Source organism: Lacerta agilis, chromosome 6 (genome assembly GCF_009819535.1).
Source record: "Lacerta agilis isolate rLacAgi1 chromosome 6, rLacAgi1.pri, whole genome shotgun sequence".
Classification (NCBI taxonomy): Eukaryota; Metazoa; Chordata; class Lepidosauria; order Squamata; family Lacertidae; genus Lacerta; species Lacerta agilis.
Window position 1 is genome coordinate 88,375,382 of NC_046317.1, and position 25,784 is coordinate 88,401,165.

The 25,784-nt window shown below is 45.6% G+C and overlaps 1 protein-coding gene across 7 annotated transcripts in view; it reads right to left on the minus strand.

Annotated features, from left to right (window-relative positions):
* Positions 1–486: 486 nt before the first annotated feature.
* Positions 487–25,784, minus strand: part of MYT1 (myelin transcription factor 1) — a 161,889-nt gene continuing 136,591 nt past the window's right edge. For all 7 annotated transcript variants that reach the window (XM_033153745.1, XM_033153743.1, XM_033153744.1 and 4 more), the window contains 6 exons: positions 24,761–24,844; positions 15,312–15,533; positions 11,103–11,194; positions 8,110–8,213; positions 4,575–4,718; positions 487–646 (listed from right to left, as the gene is read on the minus strand). In XM_033153745.1, the coding sequence (XP_033009636.1) occupies positions 506–646; positions 4,575–4,718; positions 8,110–8,213; positions 11,103–11,194; positions 15,312–15,533; positions 24,761–24,844 (787 nt within the window). In that variant the 3' untranslated portion in view covers positions 487–505. The remainder of the gene's footprint in view (positions 647–4,574; positions 4,719–8,109; positions 8,214–11,102; positions 11,195–15,311; positions 15,534–24,760; positions 24,845–25,784) is intronic.

Here is a 25,784-nt window from a genome sequence, read left to right on the forward strand (position 1 = left end):
AACATGCCACATCATTCATGTGTTATCTTGGGACATGACCATAAGCGATACAGAGTTGTGGAACTCGTTGCGGCGCAGACAAAAAAGCCCTGTTCTTTTAATGCTCTAAACCTGGGGCTAATTCTATTATGGAACTTCCTTTGATGGTGGAGGTGCCTAGCAGCTTGTGAAGACCGTTGATCTCCATCTGCTCCCAAGACCATCTTTGACTCCCACCACCACACAGTATGGGGGTGAAAAAACAAAAACAAAAACAAAGCCCCACGGTTTGCCAAAGGAACGCCACTGAGTAAACGAAAACATTTTGAGTTCAGTTCTGCTTCTTGTGAATGGCCTCTTGGTTAAGTTTTGGTCCTTTTATTCATTCATTCAACAAGTTTCCTAACTTGTAAACCTGAATATGCAGAGTGAAGGTCCTCTATATTCTTCCAGTTACTTTTAACGTCTTCTTTTTAAAAATTTATCCCCCACCCCCACACCATTTTTCTTCTTTGTCCCATTGTAATTAGACCTGAATTCCTTTAATGGCCTTTTTGATGCTTTCCAGCAGGTCCTTGTTCTCAGGATTCTGGTAGCATTCCTGGTTCGTGTACATGTCAGTAAGGGTGTTGACGTACGCATCAAAGTTCTGCTCACTGATTGGCTCCTGCTCAAGAGAGAAGAAGAAGAAGAAGAAGAAGAAGAAGAGTAAATAAGCAAGCAAACATATGAATCAAACTTAGAAGCAGAGCATAGAGAGAAAAGGCTCTAACATTGGACCCAGCTCAGTCAGGGGTCAGCAAACTTTTTCAGCCGTGGGCCGGTCCACTGTCCCTCTGACCTTGGGGTGGGGTGGGGGCGGACTATATTTTGGGGGAAAAAAGAACGAATTTCTTTGCCCCACAAATAACCCAGAGATGCATTTTAAATAAATGGACACATTCTACTCATGTAAAAACACGCTGATTCCTGGACCGTCCACAGGCCGGATTTAGAAGGCGATTGGGCTGGATCCGGCCCTTGGACCTTAGTTTGCTTACCCATGGACTAGATCAGGCATCCCCAACCTGTGGCCCTCCAGATGTTTTGGGCTACAACTCCCATGATCCCTAGCTAACAGGACCAGTGGTCAGGGATGATGGGAAATGTAGTCCCAAAACATCTGGAGGGCCGAAAGTTGGGGGTGCCTGGACTAGATCCACATTATCTGCTTCTCCCTTATCTATTACTCCTAAATAATTACTACTAAATTTGCTTCTCTTTTATTTTGACATTAAAAAGGCCCATATTAGTGTCCATTGTAATGTCCACCTCCCAGACCTTTTGTGGCAAACAATGTGGAATCCTATCTAGCATCAGCTGGACAATATTCTGCTCTTCCAAAGGAGATAAATGAATCAACGAATTTAAAATGAAAAATTCAACAGAACTTAATTACTCCCAGGTACAGGATTATAGCTTAGGTCTACCTTCACCTTAAGCAGAAGTGCACCCTTCAAATCACTTTATCCAGGTTAACTTTAACTTTTAAGAGAGCTTGGGCGAACATTCTTGCTTTGTAAATCTAGAACACTGCGTCCCACAGAGTTTTGAGAACACCCCCCCTCTCCAACATCAAGAAGGTGGAAGGCCACCATAGACACACGAGGGCTATTCTCGAGCGGAGGGCTGGGCCTGTTGATTCAATTTCACAGCAAAGTTTAAATCAGCTTTGCTATAAAACCCCCAACGCGAATGCAAAACCTGCAGTAGCTGAGATCTTGTGTTTCATTTTGTTCTTCCAAATTCTCTCCCGTATTCATACGTGATACCAAAACACACACACACCAAAAACCCAAATGCAAGAGGGGCTTCTTTAGCTTAGTGACATTTCTGAAAAGTATTCTAAGGCCCCAATCCTAAATTCAGTGGGGCTTGCCTTGTGTGAAAACACATTTTGGATCAAGCTGTCGCACTCTAGCCAGCTTTCTTGTTTGTCCAACCCCTGTGTCACATTTAATGTGCTTTAACCAAGGGTAGTGTGTCACACGCGATGCAATTAGCTACCCCTAAACCCAGATAAATTGCATCTCCTTTCAGCTGTTCGACTTCAATGCAGATTGTAAATAAATAAATAAAATTCCACAGCCAGTAGTGGCATCATGCTGGTTACTGTTAAGACCTTGTTATGTTAAATATAATATACTCTCTTTAACGCTGTGATTGTTCAGCTGACAGCTGTTCGGAGCAGAACTGAAGCTCCCTGCGCTATAATGGGAGCTGTAAGATCTTTCTGACGTTACAGTCCAATCCTGTCCTATCTCCACTCATGCTGTCTTAGACTAAAAAGGCAACATGCACTGTTGATGGAGCTCCTTTTGTCATTTTCTTACCGACTTGGGCCAAGAGATGTAATGAGAGACAACCAAAAAAAACACACACAAAAGAATAAGATCAGTGGGAAAGAGGCAGCAGAGAAGGAGGGACAATGTAGCTTTCAGAAACATACGGAGGGTGCTGCCGCCTCCGAAAAATTAAGTGCCAGACAAAGCATTTGGGCTGAACTGTGAAATTTCAGTTTTTCTAACACTTTTTAGATCAGTGATCTTGCAGCTTAAACAGGCAATGGTGAGCAGCTGCAAACTTGGTAGCATTTTATTAGACTTCCCAAGTAACCTATGTGTTCTCCTATTAAAGTGTGTGTGTGTGTGTGTGTGTGTGTGTGTGTGCGTGTACGCACACACACACACACACACACACACACACGCACACAGATGTTGGCATCTGTCTGTCTTGAGAAACAATGGAGTGAGCCTCTGGGGGTGAAGTTAAACCTGTAGCTGCTGCCTCTCACGTTGTGAAGTGACCTCCTTGTGGAGCAAGCCTGGGCAGTGTGTATGGAAGTCCTGGGATGTCCAAACGACAAGCTCCGTCCCACTCAGCTTCACTAAAAGCAGAGCAATACATTGGGCACCAGCTTGGCTACAGGAATTGCCAGGAGGCATACAAGATACCAGTCAACTGTTTAGAGACTCCACTCCAGATTTGTGTATGGCTTACTCCTTAGCTTTTTCTTCTCCCAAAGATATCCTGCAAGGCAGCGGGGGAGGATTTTTTCTTGGGGTTTGCTCCCAAAGCCTTACTCGCCAATGAGTAAAAAAAAGGTAAAGGACCCCTGGACAGTTAAGTCCAGTCTAAGGCGACTATGGGGTTGCAGCGCTCATCTCGCTTTCAGGCTGAGGGAGCCGGCGTTTATCCGCAGACAGCTTTCCAGGTCATGTGGCCAGCAGGACTAAACCGCTTCTGGCGGAACGGAACACCATGACGGAAACCAGGGCACGTGGAAATGCAGTTTACCTTCCCGCCACGGCAGTACCTATATATCTACTTGCACAGGCGAGCTTTCGAACTGCTAGGTTGGCAGGAGCCGGGACAGAGCAATGGGAGGTCACTCCGTCGCCGGGATTTAAACAGCCGACCTTCCGATCGGCAAGCCCAAGAAGCTCAGTGGTTTAGACCACAGCGCCAATGAGTATAGCTGCATGGCAGTGGTTTAGGATCAAAGTTTTCCTTCTCCTAGATGGGCTCCCTTCCCAGGTGGACGAGCCCCATCTGCCCCTCACTTCCCTCTACGGCATGTGCAGAAACCGCCTTCTTGACCGTTGGACTCACTTTTTGTCTCATCCACTCAACCCACTGGAGCCTGTCTTTGCACTCAAGGGAAGTCCCTAACTCACCAAGGATTTGAGACCCACCGGCTACCCTCACCTGGTTTATCTGGCTAGTTGAAACCATTTCCTGTGTTTGCTGTCGCATGCTGACAGCTTCTAGAAGCTACAGGTGAGTGCATGGTGGGGGGACCTCAGGTAGAAGAAGAAGAAGAAGAAGAGTTTGGATTTGATATCCCACTTTTCACTACCCGAAGGAGTCTCAAAGCGGCTAACATTCTCCTTTCCCTTCCTCCCCCACAACAAACACTCTGTGAGGTGAGTGGGGCTGAGAGACTTCAAAGAAGTGTGACTAGCCCAAGGTCACCCAGCAGCTGCATGTGGAGGAGTGGAGACACGAACCCGGTTCCCCAGATTACGAGTCTACTGCTCTTAACCACTACACCACACTGGCTCTCAGGTAAACAAACTACCCCGGAAGGAGCACAGTTTAACCACCAAATGTGGAAGCTAAGAAATCCCTGCCCGATCTGGCAGGTATGGTAGCCTTGATTCTGTGGAGCAACAAGAAGGAATAAAAGTAATTTACTTAATGGGGTGGGGTGGGTGGAAAGCAAAATATATATGTGAGTGCTGGGCTCATTGGGCTTGGACTTTTTTTTTTTTAATTCCCACATATTGCAGTGCAGAGGTAAAGCTGCCTGGGATTGCTTAGTTTTGCACTTCCTTGCTTTCAAGCATTTAAATTGCTCTAACCTTAGGCATGGACTCTATCTATAAATGGTGCTTGGGCCCTTTCCCCCTGCTGAATTTTATGAAATAATCAATAGCCCGGAGCTCTTTTTCTGCCACTCCTTAATTATATGCAAAAGCGCCTTGCTAGGATGCTTTCAAAATCTGGTGCTTTATCACACTGCCGAAGGTTCGGTGCACGGGAGAGATTCTCACCATGTGTGGAAGGCGGATATTGGCAAGACTTTGGATAAGAGTCTGGCTCAGCCCTGAGAGCTCAAGGAAGAGGGCTTCGTTCTGCTCTTCTATAATCTTGTTCTCCTCCTCAATGTTCTTGAGGTTCTTCTCCATGCTTGAGATCTGTAGGAGGTGGGGAGAAATGTGGATTAGGGAAGAGAAATGGTCACTGTCTTTCAACATTCCATGAGTGCCACAAGGCTTACATTTATTAGGTTCATATCCTGCCCCACAAGTGGAACAAACTGGTTCATGGCTGCTGCTGCTGCTGCTGCTGCAAACAGTAAGTCTGAATCTCTTCCTCCTTCTCAGTCTTCCTCTCTTTTCGTAATGCCAGATGCAGGACATTAAATTATCACACCGTAAGTCTCCCAGCCTTCACTCAGCCTCGTTGACTGGTGTTTGCAAAGGCAGAGGAATGCGCAATGCAGCAATATTGTGGGGTAATAAAAGCAATTGACACCAGGCTGCTGTGGAGTCTTGTTACAAGCATACATTCATATATTACAGTATCTCGGTTGTCGAACGCAATCCGTTCCCGAAGACCGTTCGACTTCCAAAACGTTCGACGACCGAGGTGCAAAGGGCTGGCAGCAAAGTCAATGGAGAAAATAGGAAAAAATGCAGTGGAAGCCGTTTGACTTCCAAGGCACGTTCAAAAACGGAAGCAATTACTTCCAGGTTTTTGGCTTTCGAAATCTGAAACGGTTGGCTTCCGAGACGCTCGAAAACCGAGGTACCACTGTAAATTCAACCAGGCAGAGGGCCTTCTCGGTGGTGACGCCCGCCCTGTGGAATGCCCTCCCACCAGATGTCAAGGAAATAAACAACTATCTGACGTTTAGAAGATAACTGAAGGCAGCCCTGTGCAGGAAGGCTTTTAATGTTCGAGATTTTATGGTTGTAGAGAAATAGCAAAGCCAAGTTTGTAATCTTTGGTTCAGACCACGGTGTATTCTGGGAATTGCAGAAATGTAGGCATGCTGGGAAAGAACTAAATGTAACCTCCTTCTAGAATGTGAAAGTGTTCTCTTTAATTGGGGATGCGATATATTGTTTTATGGTTCCTGCCCTGGGAGTGTGAAGTAACACCTGACTTATGGGTTTGGCCCAGCTGAGGTCAGTTGAGAGTTATCAGGCTGATCCTGGGAAGAAGTGGGGAGGATGGTTAAACCATCTCCAGCTGTCTGAGTTTCTTGACATCAAAAGACAAACGGGGGCTTGCTGTTTATTGGTCAATCCACTAATTAAAGGTTTATGCTAATAGGTCCATTCTTAGCAACCCCACGTGGGTGAATGACCCTGTAAGGTAAAGGTAAAGGGACCCCTGACCATTAGGTCCAGTCGTGTCCGACTCTGGGGTTGCGGCGCTCATCTCGCTCTATAGGCCAAGGGAGCCGCCGTTTGTCCGCAGACAGCTTCCGGGCCATGTGGCCAGAATGACAAAGCCGCTTTCTGGCGAACCAGAGCAGCGCACGGAAACACCGTTTACCTTCCCGCCGGAGCAGTCCCTATTTGACGTGCTTTCGAACTGCTAGGTGGGCAGGACCTGGGACCAAACAACAGGAGCTCACCCCGTCGCAGGGATTCGAACCGCCGACCTTCTGATCGGCAAGCCCTAGACTCTGTGGTTTAACCCACAGCGCCACCTGGGTCCCTGAATGACCCTGTATTGAGATGTAAAATTGCTCTAGGCATGGCTCCTTAGTGACCTTGTTTTTAGGCATCATGGTTCCTGGACTTCTTGACCATTGCCTGCTTAGAGAACTACGTCCTTGCCAGAATAGGAGAAGGACTTAATGCTTTTCAAGTGCTAAGTTGTGAGTATGTTATCTGGCTAGAGAGACTAAGTACCTTTGTTATTTTATTGCATTGTAACCTGTTGTTTGAGAACTGTATTATCTCGTTTTAGTTTAAAGTTCTTTTCATAAATACTTAAAAGGACGTGTTGTTTGTGTTCTGTTTCCCTTAAGACTGACTGAGCTAAACCAGTACCTTGCTGCTTGGACACTCTGCTGAAATAAGATTCTTGCTTGTGTTCATCTAAATTAATTGTGTAGCCTGGAAAGGATAGGGTTCCCTTTTTCCCTATGCCCTAGGGCTGGCAATTGGATAGACTAAAAAGGGTGGTGGTAGCTTATGTTGTGTTGTGTTGTGTTGTGTTAATGTTATGTTGAGGGGTTCCCCACTGCTCCTAGCAACCCAGGGGAGACGCTGGCTGGTGAGCTGAGTGGTCTCAGAGTGGGTGTAGGAGGGTGGAATACCCCTAGAATAGTGTTTTAATATTTGGTTGGAAGCCTCCCAGAGTGGCTTGGGCAACCCAGTCAGATGGGCGGCAAATATAACAACCACTACCACCACCAAAACAACCACAACATTTATAGGAAGCAGTTGGGTGTGGTTGTTAGGGGATATGGACACCGTGTCACTAGTTTGCAGTTAGTACCCAGCTTTCTTCCTCTGTTAAATATGATTCAGTTGTGGCTGGATGTAGGCCAAGAAACCGATACCAAATCCTGTGGGTGAGTGGTACCTGGGTCTGGGTTATTGGGGGCTGTGCCTGATCTGGATGGAGTTGCACTCCAAAGGGACAGGTATGTACTGGGGGATGATCCTTGATCCATCTTTGCCACCGAAAGCCCAAGGCTTTGTCACCAGAAGCTTTGGCGGCTGCTAGAGCCTTCTGCCAGCTTTGGTTTATTTATTTTTCATTTCATTTCTATACCGCTTTATATTTTAAAGGGGGGGGGGAATCTCAAAGCGGTTTTGTCATTACATATAAACCAACCCTATTAAATATATTCCAAATGCTAATTATTTTGCTTTGTCCCTTGAGTTGCTTCTAAGCCATCTGAACTGCATGGTTACCAGGGTCTGGCCCTAGGCTGGGCAAGAATTCTCTACCTCTTCCTGCTCTCCTCTCACCATTGCTCCCAAGCTTATGGCTGCCTTGGCAGAATTCAGTCATGCATATGTAAACTAGGTTATATTTATGAGGAGGAGGAGGGGTGCATATGATGATTTTAAATAAACAAATACCCTGTAGTACAAAATAAAATAAAAAAATTCCTTGCAGTAGCACCTTAGAGACCAGCTTCTTCAGATTTCGCGCATGCACACAAAAGCTCATACCAAGAAGAAGAAGAAGAAGAAGAGTTTGGATTTGATATCCCGCTTTTCACTACCCGAAGGAGTCTCAAAGCGGCTAACATTCTCCTTTCCCTTCCTCCCCCACAACAAACATTCTGTGAGGTGAGCGGGGCTGAGAGACTTCAAAGAAGTGTGACTAGCCCAAGGTCACCCAGCAGCTGCATGTGGAGGAGCGGGGAAGCGAACCCGGTTCCCCAGATTACGAGACTACCGCTCTTAACCACTACACCTCACTGGCTCTCCAAGAACAAACTTAGTTGGTCTCTAAGGTGCTACTGCAAGGAATTTTTTTATTTTATTTTGTTTTGACTATGGCAGACCAACACGGCTACCTACCTGTAACCTGTAGTCCAGGTGCACTTACCTGCGACTGCAGCTTCACCATGGCTGCTTCCATTTCAGTGTTGGATTCATTCAGCTCACTAATCTCTTTGTTTAACTGCTTAATTTCTTCGTCGTTCTCTAGAACTGCAAGGATGAAATAAAGAAGCGGTCGGGCAATTTCCTGCTCTAATATATGCAGATAGAACCTACACGGAGTAGATCCATTTAAATAAATGAAACTAAATTACGTAATCATTTCTGCTATCTTCAGTGTTACTCCGAGTAGCACTGGATGTTACCCTTGGACTCCAGTGTACTGTCTACACAGTAATGTTTAGCCCTCCTGTAACACCATTGGAGTGCTCTAAGCACTTAATATACAGATCATAAAAATAAATTTGTTTTCTGTAGTCCTAGAGCGAGGGTGTCACAAATGTGGTAGATACAACTCCCATCGACCCTAACCTAGGACCATGCAGAGTAGGGATGATGGAAGTTGTATTCTAACAACTTCTGGTGTGTGGGAATATGTTTTTGGGTTTTCCCGCGCGATAGCCGCTTTACAAATCCTTCCGCGCTACTGCGCAGAAGGAAAGAAGATCCGGCCAGAGATTGGAAGAAGAAGAAGAGGAGTTTGGATTTGATATCCCGCTTTTCACTACCCGAAGGAGTCTCAAAGCGGCTCACATTCTCCTTTCCCTTCCTCCCCCACAACAAACACTCTGTGAGGAGAGTGGGGCTGAGAGACTTCAGAGAAGTGCGACTAGCCCAAGGTCACCAGCAGCTGCATGTGGAGGAGCGGAGACGCGAACCCGGTTCCCCAGATTACGAGTCTACCACTCTTAACCACTACACCACACTGGCTCTCTCCGCGCCTCCCCGAAAGCGCGCCAGGAAGCCTCCTGGTAATGGTCACAAGGCTGGTTTCCCGCCTGGAAACACTCACTATTGCTGCATTATTATTGGTTAATGCTTATTTGATGACGCTGTATAATTTGCTAATAAATAGCCCTGCTCCTGTTGGCTCGGCAACGAGATGAGCAGAGCGACAGAGAGACAGAGAGCTCGCTCGCATTGAGTGCACTTGAAACCATTGACTGCAGTCTGTTTTATTTGGCCTCCTTCCTGCTTCTTCGGCCACACCTTTTGCTTTGCTTCTTCCTGCCTGTCCTATCCTCTTCAGACCTTTGCAACTTCCGAAAACTCCTCACGACCTTCAAGAACCCTCATAACCAGCGGACCCTCATAACCAACCAGAGCAGGCTCTCAGACGGCTGGTTATCCCAGAAACTGGTTATCCCGACACTGTTGAGAGCACCTTGCTGTTGCTCTAAAGGGTAGGACCTAAACCAATGTGTTCACATTACAGTAGTACCTTGGTTGTCAAACTTAATCTGTTCCGGGAGTCCATTTGACTCCCGGAATGGTTCGAAAACCAAGGTGTGGCTTCCGATTGGCTGCAGGAACTTCCTGCACTCAATTGGAAGCCGTGTAAGCTGCGTCAGACGTTCAGCTTCCAAAAAAATGTTCGCAAACCGGAACACTCACTTCTGGGTTTGTGCCGTTCGGGAGTCGATTTGTTCAACAGCTAAGCCGTTCGATAACCAAGGTACCACAGTACAAGAAAGGGGACTTCAGCTAAACATGGACCCCTGGACAGTTAAGTCCAATCAAAGGCGACTATGAGGTGTGGCGCTCATCTCGCTTTTCAGGCTGAGGGAGCCGGCGTTTGTCCACAGCTCTCCGGGTCTTGTGGCCAGCATGACGAAACCACGTCTGGCGCAACGGAACACCGTGATGGAAGCCAGAGTGCACGGAAACGGCGTTTACCTTCCCGCTGCAGCGGTACCAATTTACTTGCACTGTTGTGCTTTGGAGCTGCTAGGTTGGCAAGAACTGGGAGAGAGCTACGGGAGCTCACCACCGTTGTGCGGATTCGAACTGCCGACCTCCTGATCAGCAAGCCCAAGAAGCTCACTGGTTTAGACCACAGCGCCACCCGCGTACCTTAAACAGAATTAATCACCTTAGAAGGTTGTGGTTCTCCTTAGTTAGATGTTACTAAGCAGATACTGGAAGGTCAGTTTTGGGGAATGCTATAGCAATGGGTATCCTGCATTGGTAGTGGTGAAATGACCTTTAATGGCCCTTGCAAAATTTACAATCCTATCATCTCATTAATTATAATAACACCATGGGAAGGTAGGTTGCGGTCAAGCCCCCCCCATCATATTAAAAATGGGGGTGGGGGTGAAACAGAAAGAACAGAGGCTTGCCAAAGTTTGGCTAGTGAGTCACAGCTGAGAATCAAGGACTTTCTACAACATTGGCTTTATCATATGTTGAGCATCGTACTGCATAATGATTTAAACTAGATCCTTCACACTGAAACCACAACGTTCTGGTCACTATATCACATGTGATCTAAAAAGGTAAAGGGACCCCTGACCGTTAGGTCCAGTCGTGTCTGACTCTGCGGTTGCGGCGCTCATCTCACTTTACTGGCCGAGGGAGCCGGCGTACAGCTTCTGGGTCATGTGGCCAGCATGACTAAGCCGCTTCTGGCGAACCAGAGCAGCGCACGGAAATGCCATTTACCTTCCCGCCGGAGCAGTACCTATTTATCTACTTGCACTTTTGACGTGCTTTCGAACTGCTAGGTGGGCAGGTGATCTAGCAGGCCCCCCAAAAAAACTTTGGGCATTTTCAGAGCAAACTTTGTGGCGAGGCATGTTTTTAGCTTTTGGAAAATGTGCAAGAATCAAATAGTGGAGAGGATGCAATCGGTAGCAAGACGGATATTTGCTCTTGTAGGGGATTTCCAGATTGCAAGAAAACACGCTGCCTGAATAACAGAGCAAAACCTTAGCAAGTAAGTTAGCAAGTACGAATTCAATTGGCATGGATCATCTCGGTCCAGTGGAAATGCTAATGGTGCGGACACACACAATCTGTAAGTTATGTTAATTTTTTTTCCAAAATCAAATTTTCAAATATGCAAAACTAGCCAAGTGATAAATCTGGTTCTCTTACCATCACTGGTCTTGAATTTAGCATTGAGAATTTCATCCCCTGAGATTTTCCCCCTTTTCCCAGCAAAAGTAGCTCTTGGACACCCCGACAGGCTAAAATGATAAGCAAAAGTGGTTTTTGTTAGAACTTCCAGGATTAATTGCAGCCAGGTAATTAAGGCCGAGCTAAAATTACTTGCAGTGCTGTAAAAGCCTCCTTTGTGGGGTGAAATTCAGCATTCTTTGTAAATGTGCTCAGTCACTGTGCAATCTCGTGCATTCAGAAATAAGTAGTATTTAAGGAAACTTACTACCAAGTAAGTGTGCAAAGAATTGCAGCCTTATTCAAATCTATTGCCCTAACTTGCATTGCTCCCAGTTGCCCTCCTTGCCATAATCATGTAAGCAAATCTGACTGGTTGTGTTGACCCACAAGATCACCTGTGTCTTACAATGCTCTGTCAAATGTGATATTTGTTACATGATCCTTGACGAGGTCAGATTACTTATGTGAGCAATTTGGAGAGTACTAGGAAAAGGCCTCTGTTTGAAATCTATGTGAGCCACTGCATTTAAATAGTGGGCAAACAAAGTGGATGGACACCCTGTCTCAGTTAGGTCATTTCCTACATAGCGGGTTCTCCACTCAGGGAGAGCACGGGTTGCGGAAGGGTTAACGGGACAGCTCCCTTGTTGCTGGGCGGGTTAGTTGGCATGGCCACTCTTTGGATTGGGCTCATCGGGTTGCTGGGGAGATGAGCATGTTGCAAGTTAATGATTGACAGGCATTGTTGTTTAAATTCCTGCACGGCGTCTTCTAGGTTTCACTTTTGCTGCATGCAACGGGTCTCCCGCCCGCCGTCCCTATCTTTAGGGAATTTTCTTTTGCATTTGACCTTGCTATGCCTGTCATGGGGTCGCCTGCTTTGGAGCAGGGGCCTGGTAGGAATTTTGTCCATTTGGCTGATTGGCTGGTGCCATTTGGTTTTGCCTACTGCATAGCAAATCGTCACAACTTGTAAGGTTGCGGTTAGGCATTGGTTAAAATTGGTTGGTCTAGGGGTACAGGATTTCATAGAATCATAGAGTTGGAAGAGACCACAAGGGCCATCCAGTCCAACCCCCTGCCAAGCAGGATTTGGCTGGGACTGCCCGTAAGTATACTGCTGCAGGGGTATGGAATTGGCTGGGCCTACCCCTGCAAAATGCTGCTGCAAGGGTATTCTGTTAAAGGAATCCAGGGGCTCATCTTGCTTTTGTCCGTACCCCCCTGAGAAGGGGCTAGGGCCATGCAAGAGCCCTTGGGAGCATTTGGGGGAGAGCTGAGGGCCTGGCACCCAGCTCCTGATCTCTCCCCTATAGGTATTTACCCTTAACTGACTTCTCTGGCCAGCGGATGTCAGTTCTGTCCCAGGGCAGGGGACAGATAGTCGGAACCAATGCCTAAGCAACCACTCACATAGGTTGTATTTAAACAATGTTGTGGCCAAAATTATGCCAAAAACCTTAAAACTTAAATGATTGTGTGATGACTGAATTATTGGGGATGGGGAGCTGTCCTGGAACCTCGACACGCAATCCTAAGAAGCAGAAACTGCAGGTGCAAAATTTACAGCAGACATAGACAGCTCTGCTGAAATCACTGGTTCTGATCCTAAAGCAGAAATTTGTTGATGTGGGAAAGCATAGGTAAAGGTAAAGAGACACCTGACCATTAGGTCCAGTCGTGTCCGACTCTGGGGTTGCGGTGCTCATCTCGCTTTACTGGCCGAGGGAGCTGGCGTACGGCTTCTGGGTCATGTGGCCAGCATGACTAAGCCGCTTCTGGCGAACCAGAGCAGCGCACGAAAATGCCGTTTACCTTCCCACCAGAGTGGTACCTATTTATCTACTTGCACTTTGACGTGCTTTCGAACTGCTAGGTGGGCAGGAGCTGGGACCAAGCAACGGGAGCTCACCCCATCGCAGGGATTTGAACCTCCAACCTTCTGATCAGCAAACCCTAGGCTCTGTGGTTTAACCCACAGCACCACCCGCATCCCTGGGAAAGCATAGAAAACTTCTTAAAAAAATATTTTTTGTGAGGAAATCTTTCCCCACCTCTGGCATCCTTTCTTGTTGCTAATGTTTACATTTAACTGGAAATGCTTGCATAAAATTTTAAAACAAAATGAAAATAATGCGTTTTACTTCTCTGGGGGAAGAAATAAGTCTTTCTCTTTTTTTCTTCCTTGTCATTCAATGGAAAATCACAAAATGAATATAGCTATTTAATGCTCATTGTAAAACCATTTCCCAGTGATGTTTCCACCCTCCTGCCCCAGTTGACGCAGTAGTTTTTATAAGCCCGCCAGGAACTCAGTCGTTTGGATTAGCTTGACTGAATAGTTTGAAATAAATAAATAAATTGACAGTTGTATATGAGAGAAATTCCCTTGCAGGTTCCCCCCATAAAAGATTCAGCTATAAAATGCAGATTCTAATCAAAGCACATATTTTATGTCTCATAAATCCAAAGAGATCCTGCTCCTGAAATTGGTTGTACTTGTGGATAGCCTGTTGTACTGTTCAGGACTTCATTAGAACTTTGCATGAGATACCCCCAGCTATTTATCCGACAGCTATTTATTTATTTACTAATTATGTATTTATTGCATTTTATATACCGCTGTTCTACCAATTTGAAACACTAGAATAAACAAATGCAAACCAGGCCAACTTCAGGAGCTGGCGATTAAATGCTTCCTGGCCTGGGCTTCCTCACATCTGCCTTCGCTCAAGACAGACAGGTCTTAAGTAGTCCCAGGGAAATGTCCGCAGGGACAGTTCTCCCAGACCACTGATGGTCCCTTCAGGAGCTGGTGGCATGAGGTCTGCGGCCTGATACAAACTGTGTTTGGACTAGTGAAGCAGGTAGCTAATTATACCACCCTCCCCTTAAACCATTGACACACCTTTATTCCATATTTGGATGCGCTCAGTATCGTCAATGAGTTTTGTAGAACTGGAAAAGGTTCAGAAAAGGGCAACCAAAATGACCAAGAGGCAGGATATTTGTGGATCATGTCAATAGAGTCTTTGGATTTCAGTAACTGCTACAGCAGAGGATCCACATAGATCCACGATCTTTCTCTGTATTTCAGCTCGAGGGGTAAAACAAAGGGGCATGGGTGACGAGTGCACACTTCATTGAAACCTCAGGCAATCTGGCACAGATCAGCACAAGAGAGTCTAAAAAAATCTAGATATCTAGTTTGGTCCCAGGGCTCAGTTCCTGAGCAAGTATCGAGATGGTGTTGCAAAATGGACTTCACTGCAGGGGCGTAGCAAGGCAGTCCGCCCCATGTCCCATAATGGAGGGGGTGACAAATTATCAAGGAACAATTACTGCCCTACTAGGGCGGTTCATAAAAAACTTTTTTTTTTTAAATTGCCTGCTCCAAAGGTCTGGTCTTACTATACTAGGGATTATATAGCTATATATGAAATTTCATGCGTATCGGTTAATATCTTGACCCTCCTCCACCAAAATAGCTGTTTACTTGGCTGTTTTCCTATGTCGTGAAGGCTGAAATTTCAGTCCAGTGGAGCACTTACTGTTCCCAACCCTAACCCTGTGGAAAGCCATCTAATTAGACTTTAATTTGATTTTGAGATGTTTTTAGGAGGTACAGTGGTACCTCGCAAGATGAATGCCTCGCGCAACGAAAAACTCGCTAGACGAAAGGGTTTTGCGATTTTTTTTAGGTGACTCGCAAGACGAATTTTTCTATGGTCGTGCTTCGCAAGACGAAAATTTCAATGCATTCCTATGGGAAACCATGCTTCGCAAGACAAATTTTTCGCAATATGAAACGACTCGCGGAACGAATTAATTTCGTATTGCGAGGCACCACTGTAATTTAATTATTGTTTGATTTTATACCAATGTTATGTATCTGATGTTAGCCACCCTGAGCCCGACTTCGGCCGGGGAGGGTGGGATATAAATAAAAGTTTTATTATTATTATTATTATTATTATTATTATTATTATTATTATTATTAGTTATTATTCCTTTGTAAGAAAATATGAAATAACGTAAAACCATTTTGCGGGTGTGTGTGTGGGAATCAATGGGGGGGGGGGCTGACAAGAAATTTTCCGCACCGGGTACCACCTGACCTTCCTACGCCTCTGCTTCACTGCTACCTTTTTCAAAAGACGCAGGGACCTCATGCATTGCGGTTACCTTCTGTGAGTGAGGAAGCTTCCATTTGCATGACCCGAGCCATCACAACCTGGGGTTGGACAAGTGGGACCCTCGTTCTTGAGTGACTTCCATGAAAAGGACGAACCATTGAGAGACCCTTCTTTCTGCCTCCGGGCTGCGAGGGGGCACCCCGAGGCACTGCGATGTGAGGCGTATTTGCCACTGATGTGTCCAAGCCCAACACAACCAGGAACAGGGCACCTACAGAGATAAGAGGAAACAACATGGGTGGTGCTTTTGCTTGGATATAAACAAACAAACAAACAAACAAATTGCAGCTTGGGTCCATTTTGCTGGCGGAAGTGTCTCATGAGTTCCGCTCCAGCCAGCAGAAGGGGTGGGAGATCACTTTCACTCTTCCTTCCTTCCTACTACGGCCCTTGTGCTTCCCAAAAACTCTCTGCTGGACTACAAGCCCTTGTATGATGGGGGAAGTGCTTTACTTTTGCAGAAGGGAGCTCAGGATCCAAACCTTAGAAGCCTACCTTAGAAGGAAGTAAAACAGCACCAGCATTATTATATCAGCTCCAGTAACCACCCAGGTGAATCAGACCAGTAATCACCCAGGTGAAACCGGCTATAAAAGAAGGAATCTAAAGAACCATAAGCACCATATATTTAAGGCGCACCCTCTATCCCAAAGGTTCTTAGGAAATGTAGCTCACCCCTCGCAGAACTACAGTTCCAAGCACTTTTAAATAACAGCTCCCAGGATTCAGATTGGCGGGAATGCTTTCAATGCCTGGTGCGTACACAGATTAAAAGGTTCTTAATCATAGAAAGAAGGGAACTCATTCGCTCTGCACAGCTCTTCCAAACTGTGTAGGCTGCATGGAAGCCAACTCCTAGGGGCTGATGGGGGTTCGGTCCCCCAACAAAATATTTGTGTGTGTTTTGGTGAGAGGGGAGATTGCCCCAGTCAGTGGAAAGCCTGAACAGAGCCCATGGGTGCTCTTCCATGTAAAAAACCCAAACAAAACAGCAGCACCAGGGGATCCCCCTATCGTATGCCTGGTTACTGTGCAATTACAATTGTATTTACAAATTGCAAATGTATCCGAACTTGAAAATGGAAAGCGTAAAGCTGGTGGTCGGCAAAAGAGCCTTAAAGACCGCCTCAAGGCTAATCTTAAAAAAAAATGTAGTATAAACACGACAACTGGGAAACACTGGTCTGCGCTCCAATTGGAGAACAGCCTTTACCAAAGGTGTCATGGGTTTTGAAGACGCTCGAACTCAGGATGAAAGGGGGAAATGTGCTAAGAGGAAGGCACGCTTGGCAAACCCTCACCATGATCAACTCCCGCCCGGAAACCTATGTCTCCACTGTGGAAGGACGTGTGGATCCAGTATTGGCCTCCAGAGTCACTTACGGATTCACTGTTAAAACCGTGTTTATGGAAGACAATCTTACTTGGTTATGAGTGATCTCCAAAGAGGACAATTGTATGTTTGTAAGGCTATGTTCAGACCTTGTGCTGAATGCAATCTTCCTGGGCCAGGAGATTCCTTGATTCTCAACCCCATCCACTGAATTTCACCCTTACTTCTTTGTTCCCCGAGCCATCAAATTTACCCAGAATCTCCCCCGCGGGTTCTCTCCCTGGCGCATCGAGTTCTGCCCTGGCTCCACTGAACATCCCACCCGTTTCACTGAAATCGGAAGTTAGTGACCCTGCTGACGTGGGGTCCTTGCCATTAAGGTTTCTGCGACTGGTTGCATTTGTTTAAATATACATGCCAATTAACAGTCACACACACAAGTTTGCCACTGCTCAAAGCTTTCAGAGAAGGAGTCGATGTGAAACAGCACAGCCGCCCCTTTATGCAAGGCAGTGATTAGGAACGTCAACCACGACTGTCAAAACAAGCGTGCTTGCCTGCTCTCGAAACTCGTGTTCTGTGTTTCATTGTTATCATCATTATTTTTATTTTATTCCATAAAAACAACAACAGAGGAGTTGACAGTCGAGGGGGCCGCACCACCGTTATTTCATACCCGCTCTGAGATAATTTGAAAAACGCTGATCCTGTTTTTAATCATCTGCAAATGCGGCACAATTCACTTATTATATCGTTGCCAGCACGATGCTCACTAAATTCATAACTGCGTCGCTGTTTATATGATCGCAAGCAAATTACTGAAACCTCAGGAGAAAAAGAGGGAGGCCGAGGGAGGAAAGAAAGGGGAAGGGAGCGATTAGCATGCAGCGTTTACGGCCCAGCCGTTACATATTTTACACTGTTAATTTAACTTTCATTACACTTTTATTGTAAAAAATAAACCAGAGCCTTATTGTGGCAAACAGCTGGCTTGGGATGCGTGGCGTGTGTGTGTTTTAAAAATTTATTATTGCTGTTTAATTGAAGTTGCGGTAATGGCCGGTCAATTGAATAGTCGCTGTCCTGAATTGTTTTCTCCTTTCTCCTTTTTTCTTTTTAAAGAGGGAAGGGAGAAGGCCGAGATGATTTGTGGAAGGCAGTTGCAATTGATGAGCTGTGTGATGCTGCGTGGCCAGGGCAGAAAGCACGCCCTCCGATGTAAATGGCGTGGTAAATGGCGTGAGGAAAGAGCAACAAGGCACCAGGGACTATATTAGTCTCTTCTTCTCGGTGGCGGCGTGCGAATCTCGGACCGCAGCCAAGCAGATTTCTGGCACGCAGATGGAGCGCTGGAATTACAGTGGAGCCTCTTTATCGCAAACCTGCAGGGACCTCCACGAGAGCGTACCTTGTTAGAGAAGACAAAATGCTACTTTCCCAAGGACTAGAGGAGTTTGGAAAGGGAGGGGAAAGCTTGCCTTCCTGCAATTTTCTCCACCCGCCCATTTCATATAGCCTCTTATCTCTTCCATGAGGAATACAGGGCACTGTCTTGTACTGACGCACACCATTGGTCCATCAAGCTCAGTACTGTCTACACTGACCGGCAGCAGCAGCAGCTCTCCGGGGTTTCAGAGAGGGTCTTCCCCGGCCTTCACTGGAGACCAATCACTCTACCCTCCACAAAACACTACACTGTGATTTTTATGCATTTGTTAGTAGAGTAATATATTTATGTTTGTCTTTAAATGTAAGCCTATTTATTGTTGCTGTTGTTGCTATTATTATTATTTATTTATTATTTATATCCTGCCCTATACCCGGAGGTCTCAGGGTAGTTCAGAGAATAAAATCAAGATATAAAACCACAAAATACCTAAGAAAAATAAAAACAACAACCCAATATTCCCCCCCAAAAACACACATTTTAAAAGGGTATAGGATCTAAATCGGATCGACCAAAGGCCTGGTTAAAAATGAACATTTATTATAAATAATAATAATCATCATATAATAATAATCAAGGGTGGGATGCAACACTTAAAACAGAATGTCAAAAAACAACTTACACTCACAAAAATAAGGATGGTTCTACAAATAGACACATCTCAGGTGTCAAAACACTGAGGGCTTATCTACACTTAACTTTTCCTCCACACTTTCCAGGCACAGGCTGTTCTTTAAAGCTCTGTGTCTGAGCACCCATTTTTTATGGGGGGTTTTTGCTCTTGAGAACTGAGAAGCACTGGAGTGCAAGCGCTCCAGTTGGAGAACAGCCTTTACCAAAGGTGTCATGGGTTTTGAAGACGTTTGAACTCAGGACGCAAGGGAGAAATGTGTTAAGAGGAAGGCACGCTTGGCAAATCCACACCGTGATCAACACCCACCCGGAAACCAATGTCCCCTCTGTGGAAGGACGTGTGGATCCAGAATTGGCCTCCACAGTTACTTACGGACTCATTGTTAAAACCATGTTTATGGAAGAGAATCTTACGAGGGATCGCCAAAGAAGAAGAAGAAGAAGACAATTGTATGTTTGTAAGGCTATGTTCAGACCTTGTGCTGAATGCAATCTTCCTGGTCCAGGAGATTCCTCGATTCTCAACCCCACCCACTGAAATTTCACACTTCTTTGTTCCCCGAGCCATCAAATTTATCCAGATTCTCTTTGGGTTCTCCCCCTGGCGCATCAAGTTCTGCCCTGGCTCCACTGAACATCCCACCTGTTTTTCTGAAATCGGAAATTGGCGACCCTGCTTCTGTGGGGTCCTTGCCATTAAAGTTTCCGCAACTGTTTGTATTTGTTTAAATACAGTTAAAACTGTATTTATGGAAGACAGCCTTACTCAGCTATGAGTGATTGCGAAAGAAAGAGAAAGAAAGAAGGAAAGAAGGAAGGAAGGAAAGAAGGAAAGAAAGAAGACTACTAAACACTGGTTCTACCAAGTTTCCCACGACTCTGCTTTGACAATCTTTGACCTGCCAGATTCTCTTTTGACCCACCTTGGAGAGAGCCATTTTTTTTTCAAAATCTAAAGCTAGCAGTAACCTAAGTAACATGTGGACACGTTTATAGGCTGCATCGATTGCACTGCAATTCTCCTGAAAGGAATGCAGAGGAAGTCATTGCAGAGGAAGGAGATGCAGAGCCCCACTAGTTGCAGTAATGGGCTATAAACTGCACAACACAGCACTTATCTTTGGCAGCACGATCCATTTTCATTCTTGTTTCTCTCTGTGTGTCATTGGACAGCAGAACGACACTATGGATTATGCATGGTTCTACCTCCCCAAGCAATTTTAGAACATTAAAGTCAAAAGCAAAGTAGCTTTGCTGCCACTGTTCCAGTAGTTTTTAAAACTGGGCTCGCTCAATTTTTAATAAACTCTGCTTACTCCTGCTAATTGTGACACGGCTCATTTAATGCAAATGGTGCGCTATCCTGGGGATAGAAGAAGGAGCAGATGGCTCCGAAACGTCATCTGGTTCTTACAAAGACCTTTGGATCACTTACAGCATCAGTGTTTACTGTGGTCTCCTAAGTGTGAAGAATTTGAAGCTGTTTCCTTTGCTGAGACAGTGACCCTGGAATATCCCGGGGCGGTGGAAAAGCAAGGTGAGACCAAGGAGTGTGTAGGGAATTGTGGAACCAGAGGGGGGGAGAACATACATCATCAGGAGAGGCAGCACAGCCAAATGTCCTAGCTCATCACTGGCTTATTCCCCTTCAGTGCTCTGAAAAACCACCGCATTCTGGGGTGCAGATGGCCAATTTGCTGACATACGATGCTACTGTGGACAACAGAAGATGTGTCTGTGTCAGGGACTGTGCTGAGGAGGGCTGCACTGAGGAGCCTCCCCCCCTCCCCCTGATCAAGATCTTCCCAGGAGCGGGGAGGACAGTATAGATTTGGAACAGTGGCTTGCAGAGGGGCATAGTTCAGAAGGCAGAAGCTGGGAAATACTAGATGGAGAAGAAGCAGTGGGAGAGAGAGAGGTAGTCTGAGACCCTACCTGCCCGCAGACTGTCTCGCCAGAGTGGTGCATGCTCTAGTTATCTCCCGCTTGGACTACTGCAACGTGCTCACCACGTGGGACTACCTTTGAAGGTGACCTGGAAACTACAACTAATCCAGAATGCAGCAGCTAGACTGGTGACTGGGAGCGACCGCTGAGACCACATAACACCATTCCTGAAAGACCTACATTGGCTCCCAGTATGTTTTCGAGCACAATTCAAAGTGTTGGTGCTGACCTTTAAAGCCCTAAACGGCCTTGGCCCAATATACCTGAAGGAGTATCTCCACCCCCACCATTCTGCCTGGACACTGAAGTCCAGCGCAGAGGGCCTTCTGGCAGTTCCCTCCCTGCGAGAAGCCAAGTTACAGGGAACCAGGCAGAGGGTCTTCTCGGTTGTGGCACCCACCCTGTGGAACGCCCTCCCATCAGATGTCAAATAAATAAACAACCACCGTATTTTCGCTCCATAGGACGCACCAGACATAGGGCGCACCTCATTTTTAGAGGAGGAAACAAGAAAAAAAACATTTTTCTGGTTTTCCTCCTCTAAAAGCCCTGGTTTTTTTTGTTTTTTTTTTGAGGATCAGCTAAAGTTTTGCAGCTTTTTTGCAAAGAGAAAAGCCCTGGCTTTTTTGAGGATCAGCTAAAAGTTTTGCAGCTGTTTTTGCAAAGGCAAAAGGCCTTTTTTGAGGATCAGCTAAAGGTTTTGCAGCTGTTTTTGCAAAGGGAAAAGCCCTGGTGTTTTGGGTTTTTTGGTGTTTTTTTTTTGAGGATCAGCTAAAGGTTTTGCAGCTTTTTTTTGCAAAGGGGGAAAAGCAAAGCTCCTTTTGCAAAGGGGGAAAAGCAAAGAGGAAAAGCCCATTTTTATGGGGTTTACTCACATTTCTGAAAAAATCTTAAGGAAAGGGAGCCATTTCTACTGTTTCCAGACAGATAATCTAATCAGACCAGTCACATGTCCTGGGGAAACAAACAACCTCCCTCTGCAGCACATTCAACAAAGGAGGGCGGGGCTGAAAGGGAGCCGGGACTCTTATCTCTCTCCCAATCTCTTGCTGATCAGCTGCTGAGCGGGGTCCTTTCAACACTCCCTTTTCTCTTTGTAAAATAAAAAGCACAATCTGCAATTCAGCTCCAGGGACCACCATTCGCTCCATAAGACGCACAGGTATTTCCCCTTACTTTTTAGGAGGAAAAAAGTGCGTCTTATGGAGCAAAAAATACGGTATCTGATGTTTAGAAGACATCTGATGGCAGCCCTGTTTAGGGAAGTTTTTAATGACTCATGCTTTAATGTATTTTTAATCTTTTGTTGGAAGCCACCCAGATGGGCAGGGTATGTATAAACAAACAAACAAACAAACAAATCAAATTCACTGTCTCTGGAAAGCATTCATCTGCTCAGTCCAAGGTCAAGAAGAGCAGATAAGGGCCAAATCCAGGGAAAATGAGAATTGTTCAATGTTTAGAAAATGATAATGTGGATGACAGGCAGAGATTAGGAAAAAGAAAATTGGTGGGGAAACAGGGAGGAGGGGGAAAGGGGAATGGATGGCTGTCAAGAAAGGATAAAGTGGGAGTGGGGTGAGAAATTACAAGAGACATTAATTTAGGTTGAACAAAGGGAATTGAAATCAGATTGTCTTATGGAACTTGTTGTATCGCCTGGGGAAACCCGGGTCCAGGTGTGAGGGGGTAAAAACAGATGAGATTTTGGTTAAAAAACATAATGTTAAATAAAGGGATATCTTTGGAAATTAACTTTAGGCTAAGGGGTTAAAATGTACAGATAGAAAGAAAGCATGAATTTAGAGGTAGGGTATAAGATGTAACATGAAAATTGCTACAAATATTTTAAAATGGATACAATGAGGCGGGAATCGGGGAAGTCTATACAACAATGTATTCTAAATTATAAATGTGATAATGTTTAATTGGTTGTTAAATTTATAAATTAGAATAAAAAAATTATACAAAAAAAGAAGAGCAGATAAGGTGGCAGCACAGAAAGCACAGTGGTTGTGGGATCAGGTTGCAAGACGTGGTATTGTCATGAGTGACTAGAGGGGAAGTGGGTGTAACCCTTAACTGGGAGCACCTTCATTCCTAGGAAATGGATTCTTCATTCTCTAGCTGTGGTCATTACAGTTTCTAACTGGTAAGAAGACTCCTTTCCCTTGTTCTGCTTATCTACTGCCAAAGGGGGGCGGGGGACCGAAGCCAATTCCCTGAAGCCGGACAGTCTGGCTATGGGGCATATGGTGAGGCAAGTCTCTTCAGCTCTACACCACTGCTTATTCCCTGTCTTGGGCTGTGTACACATGATATTTTTAAAGCAAATTACCATATTTTTCTGTGTATAACATGCCCCTGTGTATAAGACGCCCCTTAGTTTTGGGGACTCAAAATTAAAAATTGGAGGGGGGGAATTGTCCCATGTATAAGACAACCCCCCTTTTCTAACATCATTTTAAAAGGAAAGACTAGCCTTATACATGGAAAAGTACGGTATTCCCCTCAAATAACTGGGTACGTTTTATCCCTCTGTAGTTTACGCCCCCCCCCCCAGTTACAACTCCCATCCACCTTTTTTAACAAACTACAACACTCAAGAATTATTTAAGGTAAGCAATGTGCTTCAAATCTGTTTTAAAGTTAGTGTGCATGCAGCCTTAGCAGATGAGTGGAAAATTCAGAACAGGGGGATTTGGAATATGAACTTTTTGAAATGAGCAAAAGCTACCACTCATTGCTAGAAGGGAAGGCTATCCTGTTTTCTCTTGTTTTATTTTGCAGCAAACGGTACACAGAGAGGAAGGAGTCCACACCACACTGCAGCTTGTACGATAACAGTATCCCTTTCAAGAATTCTACGTCCCGGAGTCTTTTCTTATTGTGAGTTCCCGGATTAATCAGGAATGGAAAGGATGATTAAGCTTTTCAAACTTAAGCACACTAATGATGATAATGAGTTGATGAAAGGCAGTTTCCTGCAGATTACTCAACCATTCTCATCCATCAGATTAGTGAGGCTAAGCTAACAATGCCAAAATCTGTTAACTCTCAAACCAGCAACATAGAGACTTTTCTGGCATTAAAAAAACCAAACACCTGTAAAAGGTAAAGGACCCTGACAGTTAAGTCCAGTCATGAACGACTCTGGGGTTGTGGCGCTCATCTCACTTTACTGGCCAAGGGAGCTGGCGTTTGTCCGCAGACAGTTTTTCCGGGTCATGTGGCCAGCATGACTAAGCCGCTTCTGGCGAAACCAGAGCAGTGCACGGAAACGCTGTTTACCTTCCCGCCGGAGTGGTACCTATTTATCTACTTGCACTTTGACATGCTTTCGAACTGCTAGGTTGGCAGGAGTTGGGACCGAACAACGGGAGCTCACACCCATTGTGGGGATTCGAACCGCTGACCTTCTGATCGGCAAGCCCTAGGCTCAGTGGTTTACACCACAGCGCCACCAGTTTTACACCAAAGTGTCATTAGGTAATCCCACTGAACTGCTAACAGTTAAGTGCATGCTCAAGGCAGTGGAATAATATCACTTTAGTTTGAGAACAACAAGCCAGGAAACCATTCCACTTAATCAATCAACTCAACCAGCTGATTCCTGCACTGCAGGGGCTTGGACTAGATGACCCTTGGGGTCCCTTCCAACTCTTGGATTCTATTATTAAATGATGTCCGGTCCTTTTGGAAGACACCTGAAGGCAGCCCTGTATATGAAAGTTTTAAATGTTTGATGTTTTACTGATTTCTTACTTTTTACTGATTTCTTACTTTTGTTGGGAGCGCCCAGAGCGGCTGGGCAACCAGTCAGGTGGGTGGGTGGGGGGGGTACAACTAATTAAATATCATAATCAACATAATCAAAGTTCAAGGATGCAATTCAGCCACTGAGCATGCTCAGTCCTTGTTTAGGATGGGCCCGGGGAAAGTTACAAGAACTAGGAAGGACCACATTTGGACACCAGACTTGGGGAACTGCCCCTGTGTGCAAGGATCCTGCATGTTGAAAGAAAATGATGTACATCTTCATGTCCACATTTTGCATGGGAACTGTCTTCTCACTTACTTCATCAGCTCTGGATCCTCTTTGTCATCCTTGGTGGGGGTGATCTTGATCCCACTTTTCTTGGCACGAGGGCAGCCCGACAGACTACATTTAAAAAAAAGAAGAAGTAGAAGAGAGAGAAGGCATCTTACTTGCAGTCTGGCAGCGTGTTCCCTGCTCCCAGAACTCAAGTCACTTCCGACGCCCCCCCACCCCACCCTCCATTAATTTATCACTCCATTCCCCCTTTCTCAAGGACTCAGGGTAGGAAGAGGGTATATTCCCTGTCCCAAATGCCCACGATCTGAATTAGACAAAGTATGCAGGGGTAGAATAAAATCAAGGAGGGCACAGATGGGAGAGAGCACCTTTCATATCAACTATCCCTGTCCAACTCATTTCTGGGCTTTGCCCAAGGAATGGCCCCATTTCTCCAAGCCCGCGCAAGGACAGACAAGTGTGACTTGTAGCACAGCACTCAATGCACCAAAGGCCCAGGCTGACAATATTAGAAAACACACCGTCTTTCTGTGCAACCCTTCCTTTTTTATCTCCACCATGAATCAGATACGTGCGACGCTGACATCGTTTAAACTCTTTGCGCTTGCCTCTTATATTCAAGTGATGACCTGAACCCTTTCTTCTCACTACGGCTAGGATCTGCCATGTCCTTTGCACTCTAATTCTGGACCTTACCTTTCAGCTGGACTATTGTGACTTTCATAGACTTTCCCATTTATTTAAACCCCCCCCCCCTGCATTTTATTTCCCTGGCACTGTTGTAATGCGCAAAAAGCAGCCGCCAAGGAGTTTCCTTGCATTGCATGCTTCCAATTTGTCCCCCCTGAGCTCGCTCGGCCTGGGGCATGGTGCTGAAGCTATCTGCGGCCATGCAGAATAAAGTCCTTTCCTGTTGTTTAAAAAGACTAGCACCTTTTCTTGTGAATGAGCTATGCACTGCTGTCTTAGGCACAGTGCAGCGTACGGACGCCCCCTCCTAATTTCCCATGGACTTGCAGAAACCCTGCAGTAGGCTTGTGCTAAG